Source organism: Galeopterus variegatus, unplaced genomic scaffold (genome assembly GCF_000696425.1).
Source record: "Galeopterus variegatus unplaced genomic scaffold, G_variegatus-3.0.2 Scaffold9530, whole genome shotgun sequence".
Lineage (NCBI taxonomy): Eukaryota > Metazoa > Chordata > Mammalia > Dermoptera > Cynocephalidae > Galeopterus > Galeopterus variegatus.
In genome coordinates, this window is record NW_007735641.1 from 22,592 (window position 1) to 46,391 (window position 23,800).

Sequence of the window (23,800 nt, forward strand, 5' to 3'; positions counted from 1 at the left end):
GCGCGCGGGAGCAGGAGTATGGCGCTGTACGCGGCAGCGGCCGCCGTGCTGGCGGGCGTGGAGAACCGCCAGGGCTCCATCAAGGGGTTGGTGTATGCCAGCCGCTTCCAGGTAGCGGGGCCCGCACTCAGGAAGTTGTGGGAGGACGGTCCCGGGAGGAGCGAGTGGGGGGACTGGCCCAGGTGGGGAGTTGGGGGTGGGGTCCGGAGCGGGTGACCAGCCCGGTCCCCGCCCCACGTGTCTCCCCTCGTTCGCGCGCAGAACGTGAAGCAGCTGTACGCGCTGGTGTGCGAGACGCAGCGCTATTCCGCCGTGCTGGACGCCGTGATCGCCAGCGCCGGCCTCTTCCGTGCCGAGAAGAAGCTGAGACCGCACCTGGCCAAGGTGACGGGCGGGGCGGGGCGGGGCGGGGCGAGGCGAGGCGAGAGCCCCGAGGATCAGGGGTCTGTAACCTAGTCCCTACTTTGCTGCCACGCACGGCGTGACTTGAGCAAGTCTCTCATCTGAAATGGGTATGAGCAACCCTCACTACTACAAATTTTGATGAAATCAGACTGCTTTTAATTTTGAGCCTTGTGTGAAGGATTAAATAAGAACAGAAGTACAAGGTAGCAGTGACAGGTACTCTTTAATTAAACGAAAGGGTAATTTTGGCAAGGAGAGGGTTGGGGTCCACCGCTCTGCTGGTGAGCAACCACAGGGAAATGGTCCAGGACTGGGAAAGAAGACACCAGGTTCCGATTCTGTGTCTGTCGTTAATTTCTTGTGTGATCTTGGACGAGGTACTTTTCCTTTACCCGTAACCGCCTGGACAGATGGTCAGTTTAGCCCTTCCAGTTCCAGCATTCTAGAGTTCTGAGGCATTAATGCCTAGGTTCTTTTGTCTTTGTTTCCCCATCCCCAGGTGCTAGTGTATGAGTTGCTGCTGGGAAAAGGTTTTCGAGGAGGTGGGGGCCGATGGAAACCTCTGCTTGGTCGGCACCAGGCGAGGCTCAAGGCTGAGTTGGCCCGGCTCAAGGTTCATCGGGGCGTGAGCCGGAATGAGGACCTGTTGGAAGTGGGATCCAGACTTGGCCCAGGTGAGCTGGAAGGAGTGGTGGGGGTTGAGGACGGCCATTTGGTCCTCAGACAGAGGGCCATTTTCTTGCCCACTCACTGCTGCTTGCTTCCTAGCCTCCCAGGTGCCTCGATTTGTGCGCGTGAACACTCTCAAGACCTGCACTGATGATGCAATCGATTATTTCAAGAGACAAGGTTTCTCCTACCAGGGTCAGGCTTCCAGGTGAGAGCTGCCCGGCTGCCCTCATGCAGGGAGGTGTCTGGGGGCACTGGAGAACCAGGGATACGTGGGAATAGAGAGGTTGCAGTTGCACTCTCTAGGTTTTCTTCCTACCTTTCCAGCAGTTTCTCCATGTCCTTCCAATACCTATTTTCCTGCCATCCCTTAAACACTGATACTCCTGGGAGTCCCATCCTACATTCTTCTAATGTATCCCTCAGTTTTTTCTCTGGCTCTAACTCCTTCCTCCCACCTGCTGATTCCTGTCTCCCAGTCTTGGCTGATACTCCTGGGAGTCCCATCCTACATTCTTCTAATGTATCCTTCAGTTTTTTCTCTGGCTCTAACTCCTTCCTCCCACCTGCTGATTCCTGTCTCCCAGTCTTGACCTCTCTCTTGTATTCCTATCCCCTCAGGTTCATATGAATTCTTCACAAATACCACAATTGCTGCCTGTGTCAAACTGAATTCATTGTCTTTCCTCTCAAACACTACTTTCTGATTCTCTATTTTATTTTTTTGTTCTTTTTCTTTGCGGGCTGTCAGTATGGGGTTCTGAACTCTTGACTTTGATGGAATAACACCACGCTCTAAATGACTGAGCTAACTGGTCAGTCCTGCATCCCCTATTTCAACCTAACCAGTGTTCCCATCATCCACCCATTTGGTCATGTCAGCAACTTAGTCATCCTAGATGCTTCCTTTCTCTCTCTACAGTCATTTATTACTCTATCTTTAGTGTCTTTCTCAAATCCACTACTTTTTTCCCCCATCCTCTTGGACATTGCTTAGGTTTAGGCCTCCATCATTTCCTATCAGGATGGGCACAAGAATCTCCTAGAGTGGTTTCCCTACTTCCAGACTTTCACGTTGCATTTCCTTCCTCATGGTTGGTTGCAGGAAGATCTAAACCCAGATCTGATACTGTTATTCCCTGCTGAAAACCCTTTCTTGGCTGTCCATCGTCCTGTGCCTCTGCTTCCTCTCCAGGCCCATCTACCATGGTGCCACATGCACTGGGTGTTCCATCCACAGTTGCTGGTCTCTGCCCTGATGGTTCCTTCACCCCTCCACTGTACTCACACCTACCTCCTATTTTATCCTTTGACAACTCTGGGAAGCTGCCTCTGCCTAATGCCTTTTCCCCAGTCAGTTTTAGGTGGTCTTCCTTTAGCCTCTAGCATGTTGCTTGGAGACCAAAGTGAAATAGTAGAAAATGGCTTTGACTGGGTTTCAGTTCCAGCTCCTGCCACTTGATAACTTTCTGAATGGAGACGTGTTACTTTCTAGGCCTGTTTCTGCATCAGTCAGGTAGAGTGGACAGTACTACTTTGCAGAGTTATAGTGAATGTGGCTTTAACCTCAGCTGCTCACATTACTGATTCCTCATCCATCAGCTCAGCTTTTACCTCCCCTGCAACCCCTACTCCCCATAAAGTAACCTCTCCCCAAGGTTATGCTTTAGCAGTAATGGCATAAATGGCTTAATTTGTGCCAATCAGTATTTATTTATTTATTTTTAAATTTTTATTGAATCAAAATTGATTATACGTTTTGGGGGTTCAACATTGAGATATCTTGACCAAATCAATATTACTAGCCTATATATTGTTACAAATCATAATTATTCTTTATGCCCCTTGTCCAATCTCTCCCCTTCCCCTTCTCTCTCCCTCCTCCCCCAACTAATTGCCCTAGATTTCTTCTCCAAATTTCTTCTCTCCTTCTGAAAGAATAATGGTTACTCTGTTGATTTGTTGCCTAAATGATCTGTCCAGTGCTGAGAGGTGTGATCAGGTCCCCCAATATTATTACAGAGCAGATGCTTCTTTTGTCACTCTGAAATGGGCTTTGTGAAGAAAGACATCCTCTTCTTTTTTTTTTTAATCTCTGCTGGTGACTCTCCTTGTGTCAATGCAATCCAGTGGCTGGCAGATCATCTGCATGGTGGTTCTGGCATCTAGCCACTTTTGTGGCATCCATAGTTATTGTGGTGGCTGTTGTGGGCCACCCACGTGGAGGTGATGTTTTTGGCATGCTCCTTGGTGCTTTCAGTGTGCCTGGTTGTGGGGTGTGTCTGTTCCCTGGCTCCATACCTCAGATCCCCAGATGGGCCCCGAGGCACTGGCATGTTGTGCCTGGTTGTGGGACGGGGGTCTGTTCCCCGGCTCCCCAGGAGGGCCCTGAGGCACTGGCACGGTGTGCCTGGTTGTGTGTGGGGGGGTCCGGTCCCCTTCTCCATGCCTTGGGTCCCTGGGCAGGCCCCAAGGTGCTGGCATGGTATGCCTGGTTGTGGGAGGGGGGTCTGGTCTCTGGCTCCATACCTTGGGTTCCTGGGTGGGCCCTGAGTGCTGGTGCAGTGTGCCTGGTTGTGGGAGGGGGTTCCAGTCCCTTGATCTGTACCTTGGGTCCCTGGGCAGGCCCCGAGGCACTGACATGGTGTGCCTGGTTGTGGGTGGGGGGTCCGGTCCCCTTCTCCATGTCTTGGGTCCTCGGGTGGGCCCTGAGGCACTGGTGCAGTGTGCCTGGTTGTGCAAGGGGGGTCTGGTCCCCTTCTCCATGTCTCGGGTCCCCGGTGGGCCCTGAGGCACTGGCATGTGTGCCTTGTTGTGGGATGGGGCTCTGGTCCACTTGGGACCTGGGCAGACCCTGAGGTGCTGGCTCAGGGTGCCTGGTTGTGGGAGGGGGGTCCAGTCCCTGGATCCACACCTTGGGTCCCTGGGTCGGGCCCAAGGCACTGGTGGTGTGCCTGGGCCAGAACTAATTTTTTGTACTTCTAACACGGGGGAACTTCCTGTGGGAACCAGTACTTGACCTGTGTGGTTGAGCTAAATTGCTGCTTTGCTGCTGTTTCCCTAGGGAAGGCTTTTTGTGCAGCTCAGGGTTTAATAGTTGACCTTAAAGGTATTTCCAGCTCTCCAGAGACTGGGTGCACCTGGGTTGTGCAGAAACTCTGATCTGGGGCCGGCCCGGTGGCGCACTGCTACAGTGCACCGCTTGGGAGTGCGGTGGCGCTCCTGCCGAGGGTTCGGATCCCACATACAGACCGGTTCCCGCTCACTGGCTGAGCGAGGTGCGGGCAAGACACCGAGGGTTGTGATCCCGTTGCTGGTCCCGGTCCGGTGCGGGCGCGACACTGAGGGTTGCGATCCATTGCCGGACACGAAAAAAAACAAAAAGGAAAAAAAAAAAAAAAAAAAAAAGAAACTCTGATCTGGGCCTGAGTTTTTTTTTTTATCAAACTGCACCCCATGCAATTCTGCATTCCCTACCAGTCTCCTCTGAGTGGTCCTGTGCTGATTGGGGGGTAGATAGGCTGTCCTTGCTGTACCCCAGTGTTCTCCCAGTGGGCCCATCTCTCCCACCACCTGTGTTCCAAACACTTCCCATGGGACAGGCACTGCACCGGTCCCTTGCATTGACTCACCGGCCTCTGAATGGCTCCCCTTTTTCAGTTATTCTGGCTCCTCACTCCTGTGTGGGTCCATGGGAACCCTATTAGTGGTCTTGCTGTCCTGGGGGCTGCTAAGGCCCTCTTCTCCCCTGCCGCCTCCAAGCAACTCCATCCAAAGGGCACAGCTCCAGCTTCTGCCGGCTTCTGCTCCATGTGCTCAGCACCTCCAGCCTTAAAGTGGCCACAGCCTGAAACACTCTGAGCAGTTTTTTCTTTCTCTCATTGTGGCTTCTCCCGCCTTCATGAACTCCATAGGTCTCTCTTCCTCTTCCCCTGAGCTCCAGTGGCCCCAGCTTGGCTGTTGTTACATTTTTATAGTTGTAAATTGGTTGATTTGTGGGAGAGAGTGAAGCTGGGGACTGTCTATTCCGCCATCTTGACTGGAACTCCCCAATAAGTATTTTGAACGTATTAACTTGTTTAATCCTCACACTTACCATTTTACAGAAGTGCAAATTGAGGTTTAAAAAATGTTTTTACATTTATATATTTTTTATCAAGGTATAATTTATGTAAAATAAAATGCACAGATTTTAGATGTACAGTTTTCTGTGTGTTATGATGAATATATACACTGAGGTAACTGCCACCCTAATTAAGATGAAACATTTCTATTACCCCAGTAGATTTGTGCCTCTGTTCAGTTCTTTCCACCACATGGTCAGCCACTAATCTTTTTGCTACTGTAGTATTTTCTGCTCTGAGAATTCATATAAATGGGACCATACAGTAGGTAGCCTTTTGTGCCTTTTTTCCCTTCACTTAATGTTTGCGAAATCTGTGTTCTCCAGTTCATTCCTTATTGCTAAAAAATATTTTCTATGGGAATCATTACAAATTACTACAATATGTAACCTTTTGTGTCTAGCTTCTCTTTCTACTTTGTACAGATGAAGAGCAAAAGAATCAGAATTGAAGCTTAGAGAACAAACTCAGGATTCCAAAATGGGATAGAGGCAGTATATGTTAGGATCTTGGCAGCAGCCAAAATGGACTGTTTTGTGGTCAGAGTGGTCTGTGGGGACCTTAAAACTGGAACATAAGCTGAATTGGAATAAGGGTGCCAGATGATCTGTGTAAACTAGGGCTTCAGGATAGGCACCACTGGGGGATCTGGGAGGTTTGTCCATATTTCTCTGGGAAGGACTGGTAACTTTCTCCTCAGGTAATTGCTGTGGTTGAGCTTGTTCAACAGGAGTGCATTTTGCTTTCTTGATCTTTGCTCTGTGGCTCTTGAACCAGACCTGCACTACTGTTGGATGTATGTTCATTTTTGAAGCCATTTCTTTCTGAAGGCCGGGGTTTGGATATGGGCTCTTATTAAACAAGAGGTTCAAATCTTGCGTTTCGTTCTCAGTGAACGTAGTTCCTCCCCTTTGTGGATGCTTCTGGTGCTTGCCTTTAGGAAGGTCCTCTGAGCCTGACATCTCATCTTTATGTGCTCCTACATTCAGGTTGCAAATTGAGATTAGAGAGTAGATAGCCCATGTTCCTGTTGCTGCTGGTAAATGGTAGAGGTGGGATCCTGAACCCATTCTCTTAACTACTGATTCCGCTGCCTCTGTCTTATCACCATGTATATTTCTTCATAGCCATTTTGAATATTTGATGCATGAATGAACAGTTTAAGTGGGGCCTGGCATGGAGGAATTGAGAAAACGTCAAATTCATGGTTCTTATTCCCCGTCCCACCTCTTCCATGGCAGCCTCGAGGACTTAAGGGCCCTCAGGGGGAAGCGTTTTCTTCTGGATCCCTTGTTGCCAGAGCTGCTTGTGTTTCCTGCCCAAACAGATCTGCATGAACATCCACTGTACCAAGCTGGTCACCTTATCCTACAAGACAAGGTAAGGAGGATGGGTGGGAAAGGGAAGAATGTGTGGGAGAGGGACCAGCCTGTGGTCTCTTCACAGCTGCTGTGCTCTGTCCTGCCAGGCCAGCTGTCTCCCAGCCATGCTGCTGGCTCCTCCACCAGGTTCCCATGTCATTGATGCGTGTGCTGCCCCAGGCAATAAGACCAGTCACTTGGCTGCTTTTCTGAAGAACCAAGGGTGAGTGCCATGGTCAGGGGAGGAAGGGGATGGGATCTGATACTATACTTTGTAGGAAGAAGTAAGGTGCTCATTATACTAATAGGTAATGAAGGCTGAAAGGACAGCTTTCTCTTAGCTATTTCCTTCTAGACCTAGGACAGTTCATGGTACAGCTCCAAGCTAAGCTTCCCAGTGAGTTGCAGGTATGAGATAAGGATCCCTTAGCCCTTGGGGCAGTCCCCAGGCCAGATAATTCTGATCATGGACCCTTATGTGTCCCAACTTAACGTATATATGCTGTTGTTGTGTATGTCAAGAGCAATGGGCCTTTAGATGCCTCCATAAATTTTCAGTTTACCCCAACTTTCCCCTCTTCCATAGGAAGATATTTGCCTTTGACCTGGATGCCAAGCGGCTGGCATCCATGGCTACTCTACTGGTCCGGGCTGGAGTCTCCTGCTGTGAGTTAGCCAAGGAGGACTTCCTGGCAGTCTCACCCTCAGACCAGCGTTATCGTCAGGTCCAGTACATCTTGCTGGATCCTTCTTGTAGTGGCTCTGGTGAGATGGGGGGAAAGAAGTGTGGCTGAGGGACTCCCAGATCCAAAGCAGTCTAAAGCTGAAGGAGCAGTTCATTTTGGTCACAGTTCTCTTTAATGCAAGATCCTGGGAATATGTTCTCATCTGTAGAGTGGAGATTTCAGTACAAAATAAGGCAGTCTGTGAAGCTACATAAATAAAACCCTCTTTTCTATAGGTATGTTGACCAGACAGCTGGAGGAGCCCGGGGCAGATACACCTAGCAAGGAACGCTTACATGCCCTGGCTGGGTTCCAGCAGCGAGCTCTCTGCCACGCGCTCACTTTCCCCTCCTTGCAGCGCCTTGTCTACTCCACATGTTCCTTCTGCCAAGAGGAGAATGAAGATGTGGTACGAGACGCCCTGCAGCAGCAGAGCCCAGGCACCTTCAGGTGATGGGTGTCCACTAGGGTTGTGAGGAGGAGGGAGAGCTGAGCTGCTCTTTTACCTAGAGTCTGTGCTATTTCTTCTTGCAGGATAGCTCCTGTCCTACCCTCCTGGCCCCACCGAGGCCTTAGCACTTTTCCAGGTGCTGAGCACTGCCTCCGAGCCTCCCCTGAGACCACGCTCACTGGTGGCTTCTTCATTGCTGTAATTGAACGGGTAGAGGTGCCGAGGTGAGTGACTAGGGGTCTGCTTGGAAGATGCTGGATCACTGGAGCACATCTAATTTCTATACTTTTTCTCCTAGCCCAGCTTCACAGGCTGAAGCACTGGCACAAGAACTTATACCCAGCCCAGCCCCGAAGAGAAGGAGGCGGCAGCGAAAAGCAGTGGCTGGTCGTAGCACGCTGCCTTGCACGTAGCAGGTGCTCAAGGCTTTGACTTCTTGCTGGTAGGAAATGAAGACACCAGCCCTCTCCTCAGCTGAGAACCCTTGGACCCTCACACTCTAGCAGTTTGGTTTTTAAAGGTTATTTTTATTGCTGCAGGAAGTTAACTGGTAACCCTGTTTCTCCAGCTAGACAGTGTACATTTCTTAGTCCTTTGAGTCCCTTCCCAGGGCTGTGTTCCTGCTGGTGAGAGAAGCACTGCCCGCAAAAATAAAAGGCAGAACATGGTCTATGATCGATCACAGTTTTTTATTCTTAATGACACAAGCAAGGAGAAAAATCTCACATTCATACTAAAAATTCCAATTAGACTCAACAGGAATTAAGTCTTTATTTGTAATGGAAAGTCCCAGCCTCTCATTGCTGTCCAGTGCACGTACATGTACACATACACACTCAACACACTCACATGCAGGCTGTGCCAGGACACCCTCTTTAGGGGGTTCCTGGACCTACTGTCCTGCCTGGGGAACTGAGGTAAACTAGCTCAGAGTACTAAAACTAGGAGGATCTACCTTACGTAAGGTATAGGTAGAAGCTTGATTCTATACCCGTGCCCACCCCCACCCTCCAATCCTATCAGGTAGTTGAGACTTGAGGTTCAGGCTCCTTCCCTCAGCTCCACACACAGTTAGGTATTAATAGGTCAGACTTCAGAGCTCTTCTTGGGGGTGGGGGAGGAGCAGTCCCTTGCCACAAAACGTTCAACCTCAGTCACAAAGGGGAGGAGGGACTAGTTACATCTACATCACATTATTTATAAAATAAAAATTACATTTTGAATAACGTGTCTGGAAAGAGCTCTAGTCCCTCAGGAAAGCTGCCTGGGACAGCACTTGAGCCCCTTCTTCACACAGGCTTAACTTTTAACTTAACTGTACAGCTAGTTCCTAGTCAACAGCGTTTATGCTTAACCACCTCAATGAACCAAGCTTGAAGGAATTTAAAAGGCAATTTAGCTTAAATACAAAAATAAATTTTTATTTTGTTAAAAAATGTTTAAATATTTTTTTTTTCTTTTAATTTAGACACACGCATTCATACTTCTCCCAAAGAGGATGGACATGGCAGCATGGCTCTTAGACCTGGGGCATGTTGACTGGCAGAAAAGGGGAAGGGTTGGGGATAACAGCTGAGATACAATTTTAAAAGTATGGTTCATTAATTTAGGTTTCCTAACATATACTAGGCGTGATCTAGCCCACACTGAAGTCAGATAAATGGGAGAGAAATAGCAGAGGGAAGAGGTCTTTGCTTCCCCTGGGCCCCATCCTCCTGGGCTGCCAGCCCTTAAAGTCAAAACACCATTTGAAAATTCAGGAGTCAGCACTTGTAGCCATAAAGTGGAGCTACTTTCCACATTCAATTAGCTAGGCCCCAGAAAACTTGAAACAGTTAAGTCCGGCACTACCAACATGCCGCCACTCATACAATTAAATTCTTCCTCCAAACTCGATTCAAAGAGCAATAGACATGAGGGTCAGACAAAGTAACACAGGACAAGGCTTGAAACGTACAATCCCGGAGAGGCAGATGATGGCCCAATGAGGCAGCGGGGTAGGGTGGCGAGGAAGCAGCTGAAACTCGTGGGCATCCTGCCTGCTCCAAGAGCTTCTCTCTCCCACAGTGAGGTATCTCACCCCTGGATCTGCCAGGCTTAACAGTCTGGAGCCACCAGGCTTTTAGGGACCAAACTGGCAGAGGGTTTGGAGATGAGACAGTGACTCAGACTTGGCAGGAGGAGATGGAATGGCAGGAGCAGCACCCACTAGAGTCTCCAAGGCAAAGCTAGATTCAAGATCATTTTAAAAGGAATAAATTCTGCAAGGAACCAGTGAGGGGTAAAGCAGCAAGAAATGGGGAAACAGTCCCCTAAAATGACTAGAAGAAGAGAATCATAGCCAAGCCAAGCAAGGTAAAGCTTTTGGGATAAACCATTTCCCCCAATCCGATCAAATGCACACTGGATATCCAGGTGGGTGGTACCTTACACCTTCCAGGAAAGATGGCTCTTCAGGGAAAAGGCAGGAAGGGAGGCCACCTGACTAAGGTTATACACTAAACAACTGTCAGGGAAGTAAACAGTATGTACAGATGTTTCTTTAGCTCTCACCAGTGAACTGTTCAAGTAAAGGTATCAGACTTCTGCCCAGCCATATCCTGCCTCTCCCTCTCTGAGGTTTCTGCTTCCTCCAGAAGGGAAAGGGGCTGCCATTACCCTGCTGGTGGCTGAAGCCAGAGATCTTGGGTAAGTTTGCTTTATGGAACTTGAAAGGTCAGAGGCTCTTCCTAGCAGGTGCTGAGGTCCAGATCTGGGTGGTGGGGTGGGGGAGGGTACAGGGGCAAGGGACAAAGGCTATTTCTTGCGGGTGTGCTGCCTTCGGGCCTGCAGTCGCTGTCGGGCCCCTGGGGTCTTGGATCCCGCACCAATGGAAAACGAAGGGGCTGCTGATCCTGGAAAGATTCAACAAGATCTCATCAGAGCAGCTGCTACCTGAAGAAATATCTCTGGGTGCCCTAATCTCTGGAAAGTTAGGCTGACACTAGAATACTGGGTGCTTGAATAGGGCTCCCAAGCTGCATCAGAAGCAATGTGTGGGAAGAGCCTATTAAAAATGCAAAATCCCAGAAAAAATCTGAGAGGGAGGCCCACAAGTCCATTTTACCTGGCTTCCTAAGTGATTTGGGAACTTCTACCAGAGATGGCTCCTTTCTCATCTCTGCCGTTCAACCCAATACCTGGGCTGCGCTGGGCTCCCAGCTTGACCACATTTTCCCCATGCTTATAAGCCTGAGAACCAGGAAATTGCCACCCCATCCTAACCCCTTCCTCAGAGAGGAGATGAGCAGGTCACACTGGCAACAGAGACTTGCTGCTTACCGAAATGTCTGACTCCAACAAAGCCTTGGGTGGGTGTTGAGGACGCCCCAAAGGAGAGGCTGTTGCCTGATGTGCCCACTCCAGGGGCAGGGGTGTTCTGACCAAAGGTGGGTGTGGAGGTACCTAGAATGAAGAGACAGCAGAGAGCTGTAGAGACTAGGCTGATGAGCAGAGGGTATCAAAGCAGATGGCAATGAGCCTAGGTGGGAGGTCTGCTCTCCACAGGGGACAGCACTTCTCACAGGATACCTTGGCCCTGGATGACCCTTTCTGATTCACACCAGCATAGCAATTCCAAGAGATAATTAAGTCTTAACACCTGGTGCTCCAGGTGAGCCCGCCCTTCTCCTGGCCTGCTATCTGCTGTGCTGCAGCACAGAAAAAGTCTTTCAATGCTGCCTTCTCCTGGTCACCTAGGAATCAGGCCTCTGAATTCCCCTGGCCACCACACCCCTGCAGAGAGAAACACTCAACGGACTCCCACTTCCTAGCTTGACCAGGTTACCTCCCTTCTTCCATCAGGACTAATTTCATTATACCTCTTCTCCCTGGATTACCTGTCCCCTCCCCTCCAGAAGCTAGATTCTTCCACCAAACTCACCACTCCACCCTGCTGGTCCCCTAATCTTCCCATGGTGCCCTGTGGAACTCAGTCACAAGTAAACGCCCTTCCCCGCACCTTGCCCTAACTGAATTCTTGCTGTCCTGGAGTGACTGCTTTTCCTACACTTGTCTCCAGGATGGCTGTTCTTTCATGTACACATGTCTCAGGGCCTAAAGAGGAGTAGGTACCTTTCTTTGCTCTCTGATGCTGCTTCCAAACCATTTCTCTTCCCTCCTCCTTCAAACACCTCAACTCATTTGAAGTTCAGCTCATTAGACTTCATTATAATCAGCTCCTTGTCCTTGTTAGTGTAATCTGTCAACTGCAGGTCACTCCCTTTTATTCACTGAGGACACCTGGCTTACTGTCATCTTCCCCATCACCATTCTTGCTGAATTCATCACCTGTGAGGATGACTCATAAAACCCTCAGTCCCTTAATCTTGCTGCCCCAATGATCTTTTCTTCTACCCCACCTCTGTCACTCCTGTGGTCACACCTTGTCACCACCAGGAACTGCTCCAGCTCTCAAACTGCACTACAAGCACCAGGCTCTTCCTTCTAGCTCCCTTCTTCAAGTCTCCCCCTGCATCTCCTCACCCTCACCAAGGCCTGCAGTCCGCTGCCCTTCCTGACACACTTGCTTGAACTCAAACAGGTTGGGTTTTCCCAGCTATCTACTTATTTCAGGTCTACACCTCAACAACTGGATGTTGCTGGAGAAAAGCACAATGCTGACTGGCCTCACTTTAAATTCATAATCACAATTTTCCAGTCTACAAAACTGCCTGGCAAATCTATGACACTTTCCGATATTATGTTTCTTTCTCCACTGTCCAAAATGACTGTGTCAAGAGGCCCTGCTTTTACACATTTTACCCTAACCCATGCCCCAAGGTCTTCTCTCATATTTAATGAAGGAAACAGAAGCTACCACAGTCAAAATTCATCATCACATGGCAAATAAGATCATTCTTCTGCTTGAAATTCTAGAATGATATCCTTTAATATTTAAATCTAAACACCAAACCCTGGCCATGAGTGATCTTCAAGTCTCCTTGCCTTTCAACCTCCTTTTATATCATTTACCCCACTTTGACCTCTAGCCATGCTTGCCTTTTTCTCTGCTCATGAACAGATAGAGCTTTCTGCCTGTGGCTGCGCTTGCAGTGGGCGTGCATGTACTCGCTCTCTCACATCCATGCATCCCCACCCCTACTCCCAACTCAGCTTTATCATGAATATACTCTTGACTTAATTTTGCTATTTCCTCAAAAGAAAGGCCTCCCTTGACCACCTGAATCCACAATGGTTCCTTCAAAGTTAATTATTTTTTCAAAACATTTATCACTATCTGACATTGAATTTATTTCTGTATTTGTCTCTTTCTCCATGACCATAATGAAAGCTCCTGAAGAGCGGAGACTGTGCTAGCACTGAGAACAGTGGCGGGCCCAGCGGACCAAGTGCATTCCCAACCTTACCTCCAAACACAGGCTTGCTCTCAGGCGTGCTGGCCACATTGAAGGCAAAGGGTGTGGTCTGGCTAGATGTGCCCAGGGTGTTCTGACTCAAGCCTCCGCCAAAGGGGGTGGTGGTGCCTGTGGTCCCACTCTGTCCTGCTCCAAAATTAAAAGCTCCAGAGGTGGAGCTGGTGCCTGGGGTAGCCACATTGATCCCAAAGCCCCCACTGCCAGTTGGGGCTGCCGATCCCCCAAACGTGAAAGGTGATGGAGTTGTGCTGCCAAACACTGAGCTACTGGTCCCACTGCTGATGGTTTGGGTTGTAGCTCCAAAGCTAGAGGTGGTGGCTGCACTAAAGGAAAAAACAGCTGTGGTGCTGCCAAAGGCTGGCTGGGTGCTGGCAGCAGTGCCAAAGACAGAGGCTGTGGTTTTCAAACCACCAAATGCTGACTGTGTAGCGCTGCCAAAGGCTGGCTGGGCTGGGGTTGGTGCTGGAGTTGCAGTTGGGGCTGGGGCTGCAGAGTTCCCAAAAGTAAAAGAGCTGCCAAAACTTGGGACAAGAGCAGGCTTGGTTGCCCCTTGCTGCTGCCCATCAGTGGCCCCAAATGCAGGCTGGGGGTTGGCTCCTGGATACAGTGGAAGAGGGGGCTTGGTGCTTGAGCCAAAGGGAATGTTGAACGCTGGGGTGGTCGTGTTACTGAATGTCAGCGTAGGCTGGCTGGTGGTGACCGGGGCTGAGGTTGTAAGCGTGCTGCCAAAACCACTAAAGCCGGCAGTGCTGCTGCTGGTGGCTGTCTGAACAACACTGGGAAGGGACTGGCCAAAGGTGGTGACTGTTGTTGATGTGGGCATGGCAGGAGGCTTGCCAAATTGGAATATGGAGCCCATGGCTGGGGTAAAGCTGGCACCAGAGGCAGGCGGAGCCCCAAACAGGAAAGGCTGTGAAATAGAAGTAGTGGTGCTAGTCACGCTGCCCATGGTGCTGGTCACACTGTTTATACCAAAGCCAAAAGCAGGCTTCGAAGCAGAGTTGGCGGCTGTACTGGCTGTGGTAATAGAAGCCACTGTAGTGGTGGCAGTGGCCAGGCCAGTGAAGAGAGGGGCCGTTGTGGCTGCAGCAGTGGCTGAAGTAGTTGTTTGCTTGAGGGAGAAGGGAGTTGATAAGGGCACAGACGTAGGTGGCCCCAGGCTATCAAAGATGGGCTTGAAAGTCAGGGTTGAGGTGCTGGTCGTTGTGGGGAGGGGCGAGCTGGAAGAAGCTGTGACTGAAGGGCCACCCGACAAGGGGCCTTCACTCTCACTTTTAGGTGGGGTTGTAAAAATGGGCTTGAACATGAGAGATGCTGAAGACGTACCAGGAGCAGCAGGGGAAGAAGGGTTAGAAGGTTGGGTGCTCAGCATTTCAAACAGAAAACTCTGCTTAGGGTTGGGGAATGGGGCAGATTGTGCTTGGGATTTGGCAGGTGTCTCAGCCTGAAGGGCTGGAGGTGACTTGGTGTTGTCAGTGACTGATATCGTGGAAGAAGCAGGGGTCAGCCCCATGAAAGTGACTGTGGATTTTGAATCTGAAGAGGTGCCTGGGATGGGCCCTGACTGTGAAGAGCCAAGAGGGGCCAGAAGGCTGGGTGTCTTTGGAGGCGAATGGGCCACAGTGGTTGTCACTCCAGCAGATTCTGGGAAGAAGAGTAATAAGAAAAGTGAATTCTGAATACTTCGAATGTCATGGTATTCAATGTTTTTGTATCCTCCCCATGCCTACCACAGTGCTAAAGATCTAACAGTCAGTCAACAAACATGACTAAGTTTATATCACAGACCTGTAAAGTAAATCAAGGAAGTGTTCATTATTTTTATCTCACAGATCATAAGAAAGACAGAAGGGGATAAAGTGTGGCCTAATTGGGAGTTAAATGTGTGGGGGAACTAAAGACAATCCAATCACCTGAACTTAAGTCCAGTTACTTACCTGGATACACTTTATTCATCTAACAAAGATTTACTAATGTCTACCTACCAGGTGCTAAATGGAGAGCATACAACCAAAAATGAGGCAGTCTCTGCCCATGAGCCCTGGGAGAGGCTGAATATTAAACCTATACTACTACCTGATAAAATGCAATAACAGAGGTGTGTATACACTCTTGTCCCTCAGTATCCACAGGGGACTGATTCCAGGATGCCCCATGGATACCAAAATCCACAGATGCTCAAGTCCCTCACGTAAAATAGTATAGTATTCGCATATAACCTATGCACATCCTTCCATATACTTTAATCATCTCTAGATTACTCATAATACCTAATACAATGTAAATGCTACGTAAATAATTATTATACTGTATTTTTTAATTTGTAATTTTTTTTATTGCTGTATTGTTGTTTGTTATTTTCTCCCCCAAATATTTTTCATCTGTAGTTGGTTGATCCCACAGATGTGGAACCTGTGGATACAGAGGGCCAACTGTATGCAGTGCCGTGAAGGCATGGGCTTAGAACAATCAAAAGACCCTTGAAAACCTAGAGGGATATGGAAGTAATATTATTCTGGGTATGTGGTTTAATAAGTATGTAACGTGTTAAACATATATCACACATACACTTCAGAGACACCTCTCAAAGGATGAAGGCATGGGCTTAGAACAATCAAAAGACCCTTGAAAACCTAGAGGGATATGGAAGTAATATTATTCTGGGTATGTGGTCTAATAAGTATGTAACGTGTTAAACATATATCACACATACACTTCAGAGACACCTCTCAAAGGAAGCATTATTCTCATTTTACAGATGACAACAGCAAGGTTCAGAGCATCCAGGGAACTGAGTTTCAAATCAACAGCCAACCTAAGCTGCCCTCCCCAGCTTTAAGTGCTGCAGCACACTTTCCCTAAAATTTCCTGATTAGAGGGTTCTGAAGCTTGTAAGCTTGCACTGGCTCAGGTGTGGTTAAGTCAGAGTAGGTTCAACCTTTAGAACAATTTCCAGCAACTGATAGGCATGAAGCTTTTACTTCAACCTAAACAAAGGCTGACAAAGAGTGATGTCATCATATGCTCCAAAGGAACCTCTCCCACTCACCTGGGAAGGATGGCAGGCCCGGGGAATTCTGCATCTTCTTCAAGCTCTCTAACAGCATGTTAGTGCTTGGGGTAGCCAGGGAGGCTGGTGAGGAAGCAGTCCCAGCAGAGGGCAGGGTAAAAGTAAAAGGCGGCTGAGTGGTAGGTGGGTTCTCAGTGACGGAGTTTGAGGCAGCATCTAAATAAGAAAGAGCAAATGAAACTGGCCTCCCTTGTTTGGGAATTCTTTCTAGATGGCATATCACAGGGCACAGTGATGCTCAGGATCTCAGGATAACTAATCTAGAAATGCTTCCCCCCCTTGATCTCAATGTTCACTGTTCTCCAGGTTTCAGTGAAGACCCAAATGGATTTTTCAGATGAGAAAGACCAAAAGAAAACACAGAATTCCTCCTGGATTTTTTCCAGAGAAACCCTTTAAAAAAAAAAACCAAAGGAAAAAACACATCAAACCTCTGTGGAGTGTGCAGTTGATCTATACTCCTTACCAGACTTGTCCTCCAAAACCTTGTTAAACCATTGTAATGAAGCTTTCTTTTCCAAGTCTAGGTCTTCTGCAGTGATTGAATAACCAAGCTGGGGAGGTGGAGGCTACCAAAGAGAAAGAAGTCAGGTGAATAAGAAGAAACTGGAAGAAACTTGTATTTAGCCTTCCTAAGACTTAAAAGAGCTAAGCTAGGGTGGGCAGGAGTAGATGGACAGGACCATACCAACGTCAGCTGGTCCCCTCGCCTAGAGGGCAGCAGCTGAATCTTCCGTTTACGCTGCCCAGAGTTGCCAGGTGTAGATGGAGAATTCCACGAGTTTTGTTTCTTCTGTGTGGTTGTATCTGCAACTAAAGACAGAAATATAGACTTGTTTGCTTTCTTCCCTCTTTCAGAAATGAAGAGTTTTGTCTACCCACTTGGTTTTTTGGGGGGCGGGTAGCTGGCCAGTAAGGGGATACAAACCCTTGGCCTTGGCCAAACCCTTGACCTTGGTGTTATATCCACTTGGTTTTTAACTCTGAGTTTTCAATGGGTATCTCCAAAAAGAAATGATTTGGGTGCTTGGATGGTGTCTGCAAGATTATTCCTAACAGTCAAGAGGATAAAGAGATAATTGCTCCAAATACAAGCATACAACTACTTACTGGACAGTAATTGCCTGAGTCTCTCACAGATGCCTCAAACTAAGCTTATCCAATAGTTATCACATGTTACATTGTATTTGTCTGTTAACCTTCTCCCTTATCAGACTAGAAACCTCTGAAGGACAGGAATTTCTCTCTCTGTGTCTACCATGCCCTAGACATAGTAATGCTCAACACATTTTCTGAACAGGCATTTATCTCTATATCCTCCATAAACACTTCTACTACCACCAGCAGCAGCCACTCCTGCTCACTCATCAACTTACGCCTTTCTCCCTGGGACTCCTTGTCTGTCACCAATGGTGCTGAAGAACTGGAATGAGGACACGGCTCCTCTTCTCTGTAGGGAGAAATCCAGAATTTAGTTCAAAGAGACTTCCCGACCAAAGTACTAGATAACTTTTTCTACCCTCCTACCTACCAAGTAGCCAAAGCCTAGAACAACCATGATTTAAGATCTCAGTGTGTCAGGATAAAAATGTCAAAAGAAAATGCCCATAGAAATGAAGGTAGTTCACAGGGGCCATGAAGAAACACTTGTTTTAAAACAACCACAAAATAATAATTTTCAAAACCTTACTTATAACCTGCCAAGTTCCTGGGAGTTCTAGACACATCTGATCCCTGAGGGAGGAGAGTGCCAGCTTACTGTAAGTACCTAGAGGGTCAGCTGGAGTCAAGAACATGAAGGCTTCTGCCCACTGCCATGATTCACTCTCTGCACTCCACTTTATGTGGCTTCAGCTCTTGCACCCTGATCGCTATGCTGGAATATGAGGCAGAGAGCCAGGGGCCTCTAAGTCAGTACATAAGACTGTAAGAGATGAGAGCAGCTCAAGTGCGTATTTCACTGTCCTTCCCCTAAGCTTAATTTCTCTGATTCTCCAAGCTCTTGCACCCTGATCGCTATGCTGGAATATGAGGCAGAGAGCCAGGGGCCTCTAAGTCAGTACATAAGACTGTAAGAGACGAGAGCAGCTCAAGTGCGTATTTCACTGTCCTTCCCCTAAGCTTAATTTCTCTGATTCTCCAAGTCAGAGTAGCACAAAGCCTAAGAGACAAGTAAATTTCCCTCCTTTCCTCACCTCTCCTTTGTCCATACAGCAAATGATAACTAGAGAATGCTGCTTACCTTATTTTCTTTGCTGACCTCTCTGGTGTCTGGGAGCGGGATGAGGCTGGGCTAGAGAAGGGTGATGAAGTGGGACCACTTCTCTTCCAGAGCTGAAAGTGAAAAAAGTTACATGACTGAGCCAGTTGATAAATTAGCATCTGACCTTCAATGTAATTTTGTGGTTCTCTTCATCACTGTATATAAAGTCTCTAAGTGACTAAAAAAATATTTCTTTGTGAAGAAATACCCCTGAAAAGAAAGTCAATTGCCAATATTAAAAAAAAAAAAAAAAAAAAAGGCTAGAAAAGTAATGGAATGCTAATAATAAATGTAGAAGGAATGAATGTAATTTTTGCATATATTAAAAGTGGCACATTACATTCAGTAATAGTATAGAGCCATGATGCATACAAGTCTACTCTAGACTGTCGATGGAAATAAATTAAGAAACTGTACCAGTGAAGACAAAATACAGTAAACTAATTAGTCTAGCTTTCGTTAAATTTTCAGTTTTAATTTACCAACTTAATTTTTTCAAATACACTATCATGACATTTATGGCTTTTGCAACATCTATGGTATCTTAATAATTGTTCATCTTAATTGTACTATCATCTTAATAATTGTTACCAGTTTCTAATATATTCTATTGGAACTATTATGCATATTAAAAGATTAAAGAAACCAGTATCCCAATTAATAGAGGACATATACACAGTTCTACACCTTGTTTTTTATATAACATATTTTTGAGATCATTCACAGGAGTACCTATGAAGCTGCCTTATTCTTTTTAATGGTTATATAGTATTTCAACTTATGGAAATACTGTAAGTTAGTTACTCAACCAGTCCTCTGAAAAGGCACATTTACATTGTTTCCAAGCTTCTGCTATTAAAATAATGCTACAAACATCCTTGTACATATCTTTGAGTATATGTATAGGATAACTTCTTAAAAGTAAAGTTACCGGATCAAAGGGCACGAGCATCTTTACTGTTGACAACTCCTGCCACACAGTCCTCTAGAGAACTTTATCAACTGACACTCCCACCAGCAATGCATGACAAAGTAGCCTGTTTCTTCTAATACTTCTGTGGTTTCTATTTTACATTTAAAACTTCAGTTCATTTGGAATTTGTTTCTCTAATATACAAAAAGCTCTCGAAAATGAGCAAAAAAAGACCAGTAGCCCTTCAGAAAAAAGAGTGAAAAATATGAACAATCAGTCATGGAAAGAGAACTCAAAATAATCATTTAACATATGAAAAGATGACCAAACTAACTCATTAGAGACAAAAATTAGATATTATGCTTCACCTGTCAAATGAGAACCTAGTGTGTGTGAGGCTGTGGAGAAAAGGCCACTCTAATACAATGCTGATGGTAATGTTAAATGGTACACACTCCATGGAGGGGAATCTAACAATATCTAGCAAAATTACACATGCATTTAACCTTTCCCAGATGTATAACTGCCAAGTATGAAATAACATATGAACAAAAGTATTCTTTGTAGCACTATCTGTAATAGCAGAAGACTGAAACAACCCAATGCTTATCAATAGAGGACCAGAGTAACTATGCAGTTGTAAGAAAAACAGATGAATTTCTACATACTGCTATGAAGTGACCTCTAGTATGTACTATGTGAAAAAAGTAAGGCTCAAACCTGTATATACTGTTTACTACCTTAACATTAGAAATTGGGGATTTAAATGATTTGTATATCATTTAAAGGATAAACAAAACGTAGTAAGAATAGAGAAGAAGAGAACAATGTGGAGTGGAAAGGGCTGGGTATTGGATTTCTCTGAATATATTTTGTCTTGGTGTACATTCTTTGGAACAATTTACATATTTTACATAACTAAAAACAAAACTATATCAAAAAGAAAAACACAGAAATCCCTAAAACTTTAAAACATATTGAACAAATGAAACTTACTATATATAAAATTGGTGTGGTGATGTAACCAACTGATTCACATTACTTTAAAATACAATATTTTTATTATATATCCCTAGTATTCATAGAGAGATGTATACTAAAGACAAAATGAATCACAAGTAATTCTTGAAATGACTTCAGAAGTCTCAGTGTTAATAACATTGATATTATTATTTTGAAATTGTGTGTACTAGGATCAAATAAGTAATTACAAAGCAATTTTTTTAAGAATACATAAAAATATAGAATCAAAGAAATTATGTAAAAAAATCCTGCCATTTAAAATATGAATTTGAAATATCATTATGAATTCTATGGATTTCAATTCCTCTTTCTAGAGGACCTGAATATCTCTCCTAGAACCCTGGAATTATAGTCTCTAAATACCATTTCCAACCGGAAAAAACCAAAGCTTTTTGAAGAAATAGCCAACTGCTGTCTATGCGGGAAATGTACAAGACGAATTTTTTTTGGAGTGTCAAAAGATTGCAGGGATTAGAACAAAAGGACACAGGAACCAGTGTGAAAGGGCTCCCACCGACCAAGGTTGGAAATGTTTGTGCATCAAAAACAATAACTACAATGTACTGAAAAACATAAAATAATTATGAAAGTTCAGAAGTTCATAAAGATAATCAATAACAACAGCAAAAAACTCATTGGTCCCCTCTGAAGTTAGCTGTGGCATCAATGCCTTTTTATTATCCTATTGTTCCTTTAGAAAGGGCATGTTCTTCAATATAGAATTTCAGTTAATAAATGCAGAGGAACAACAGAATTAGAATATCACCATTTTGAAACCTAATATAACAATGGATCTATGTAAAGATGATAAATGGCTGCTAAAATCATCAGATGAAAAGCTAATAGGAAAATTAAAATGAATGGATCAGAATGACAACACCAGAACCCAGTGATTAATATTTACATCACTGAAAAGTGGAAAAACCAGACATTTTTTGCCTCCTGATGTGGCGCAATAGGAAACACACAGAACCACCTATGAAGTATTCTGCCAAAATAACTGAACTTGAATCTAATCAAGTCTCAGGACCCAACTACCCATTCACATGAAAGATAAGAGGATACAGTACATATTAAAAACAACACTATGATGATACAAACTAAATCCAGAATGTGGAAAATTCTACAGAAGAAAATGATCCATTTTTTCGAAAGCACAGAAAAAGGTAAGTCGAAGTATTATAGATTAAAAGAGCCTAAGAGACCTATCAACCAAATGTAATAAATTGATTGTTGATTCCTGATTCAAAGTAACTTCAATAAGACAGCTTTGGGTAATAAGGGCAGAGTTGAACATGGTGTGATATTAACTAATATTAAAGAGTTATTAATTAAGAAGGATAATGGTATTGTGGTTATTAATGTAAAAAACAAAGTTCTTAACAGTTAAAAATACTATGAAGTACATATAAGTGAAATAGCATGTTTGCGACTTGCTTTAAAACAAAGAGCAAAAACAAACTGGGGAGAATTCATGGACTAGGACTGATAAAATGTTGTTAACTACTGAAGCTACATGGAGGTTCATTATGACATTTTCTCTCCTTTTCTGTACATTTGAAATTGTATATAAGAAGGTTTTAAAAATAGAGACAATAAATATGTACTTAATAGGGTTTTTGTGATGATTAAATGAGGAAATTCATGTAAAGTACTTAGCATAGGGCCTAACGTAGAATAAGTGCTCATAGTAAAGGTTACTATTATTGTCCTATTTTTTTCATTCCCACACCACTCTGGCTCAACCTTCATCTTTCATTTATATGTATTATTGTAAGAGCCTTCTGGACTGATGAACATGTCTTAAAATTTTCTGCCCTCGGAAATCTTTCTCCATTCACACTTTATCTTTTCTTTTAGGTACTATATATTGGGAACCTACTACTGACAGGCACCATAATGGGTGTGGGTGCTTTTCAAACATTACCTTCAATCATTACAACAATCCTTTAGCCATGAGAAAAAGAGTTTAAGTGATTTACCTGCTCATTTACCTGTAGTATGTGTCAGCACTTTATCTTTTCTTTTAGGTACTATATATTGGAAACCTACTATTGACAGGCACCATAATGGGTGTGGGTGCTTTTCAAACATTACCTTCAATCATTACAACAATCATTTAGCCATGAGAAAAAGAGTTTAAGTGATTTACCTGCTCATTTACCTGTAGTATGTGTCAGAGCCAAGATCTGAACCCAAGTCTGTTTGGCAGCAAAGTTCCCTACACTATACAGCAATCCTCTTTCTAAAAAAGAATTACGACCATTTCTTGTTTAAAAAACTTTCACTAAATTCTAAATGCCTACAGGATAAATCTCTTTTATGACCCAATGCAATCTGGACTCAATCTACCTTTTCAAATTAATACCATTTATTGAATTGTTCATCCTTTGTCCATTTATCTGCAATAATGGCTCTATTTTTTATCAGGTTTCTACATATGCACTGGTTTACTTTCTGGGCTTTCTATTCTGTTCCACTGGTCTATTTTTAGCATTTAAGGGTCAGATCTTCTACTAGCTCAGAGACAATGCTAATGTCTGATAGACAGAAGGTGGTTAGAAAACATTTGCAGGGCCGAGCCCGTAGCGCACTCGGGAGAGTGCAGCGCTGGGAGCGCAGCAGCGCTCCTGCCGCGGGTTCGGATCCTATATAGGGATGACCCGTGCGCTCACAGCGCTCACTGGCTGAGCGCAGTGCAGCCGGTCTCAAAACGGACAAAAAAAAAAAAAAAGAAAACATTTGCAAATCAATTAATTAATGCTGGGAACCCATTTCCCCCACATCACAAGAGCTGCTACTGTACCTGTGAGAAGCCTCGTGTAGAGCTATAGGAACTGGTAATGGCATTGCGGCTGGAGCTAGGGATGCCACCTGTGTATGTGCTTGTCAAGGAACTCATGGAAGAGGTGCGGGATCTCTTATTCAAGTGGTCATCTGAGCTCTGAGAATTGAGACCCCTTTTCAGAGATCCAGGCCTAACAAAAGGAAAAAAGATAGTTAGATGAAACAATTAAAGGAATGACACCTTTCTTAACAAACCCGAAGGGAAAAGGATAACGCTCTTAATTTTTAATGATAACAATTTAGCTAAATATATCTGACCAAATCAGTAAGAAAAGCCATATATTTAAAACTTAAATGCATTATTCCATTTCTATAATATTCTAGAAAATGCACACTAATCTCTAGTAACAGAAAGCAGATCACTGGATGCCTGGGACTGGGGGCAGGGAGAGATTAGAGAGGGCACAACAGAACTTTTGGAGATGATGAATGTATTCACTATCTGGATTGTGGTGATGGTTTCACATGTCAAAACTTAACACATTGTATACTTTAAGCAGGTACAGTTTATTGTATGTCAATTATATCTCAA

General features: G+C 45.2%; 2 protein-coding genes and 1 pseudogene across 3 annotated transcripts in view; 1 reads left to right on the plus strand and 2 right to left on the minus strand.

Moving 5' to 3' along the window:
* NSUN5 (NOP2/Sun domain family, member 5) lies at positions 1-8,405 on the plus strand. Of its 2 annotated transcripts, none has more exons than XM_008593695.1 (10): positions 1-111; positions 262-384; positions 905-1,079; positions 1,174-1,282; positions 6,440-6,578; positions 6,667-6,782; positions 7,146-7,324; positions 7,521-7,734; positions 7,819-7,959; positions 8,034-8,405. In XM_008593695.1, exons 1-10 carry the CDS (start codon positions 19-21, stop codon positions 8,146-8,148), a joined length of 1,404 nt encoding a protein of 467 aa, XP_008591917.1. In that variant the 5' UTR covers positions 1-18; the 3' UTR covers positions 8,149-8,405. The 2 variants fall into 2 exon arrangements, with proteins under 2 accessions (XP_008591917.1, XP_008591918.1); XM_008593696.1 differs by having other exon boundaries at positions 19-111; positions 7,146-7,284; positions 7,643-7,734.
* LOC103609368 lies at positions 5,598-6,160 on the minus strand (annotated as a pseudogene).
* Positions 8,406-23,800, minus strand: part of POM121 (POM121 transmembrane nucleoporin) — a 20,713-nt gene continuing 5,318 nt past the window's right edge. Inside the window, exons 5-13 of the mRNA XM_008593694.1 lie at positions 23,228-23,399; positions 18,465-18,556; positions 17,599-17,672; positions 16,911-17,035; positions 16,689-16,791; positions 16,202-16,378; positions 13,144-14,796; positions 11,057-11,179; positions 8,406-10,629 (exon numbers count right to left, since the gene is read on the minus strand). Of these exons, the coding sequence (XP_008591916.1) occupies positions 10,532-10,629; positions 11,057-11,179; positions 13,144-14,796; positions 16,202-16,378; positions 16,689-16,791; positions 16,911-17,035; positions 17,599-17,672; positions 18,465-18,556; positions 23,228-23,399 (2,617 nt within the window). The 3' untranslated portion in view covers positions 8,406-10,531. The remainder of the gene's footprint in view (positions 10,630-11,056; positions 11,180-13,143; positions 14,797-16,201; positions 16,379-16,688; positions 16,792-16,910; positions 17,036-17,598; positions 17,673-18,464; positions 18,557-23,227; positions 23,400-23,800) is intronic.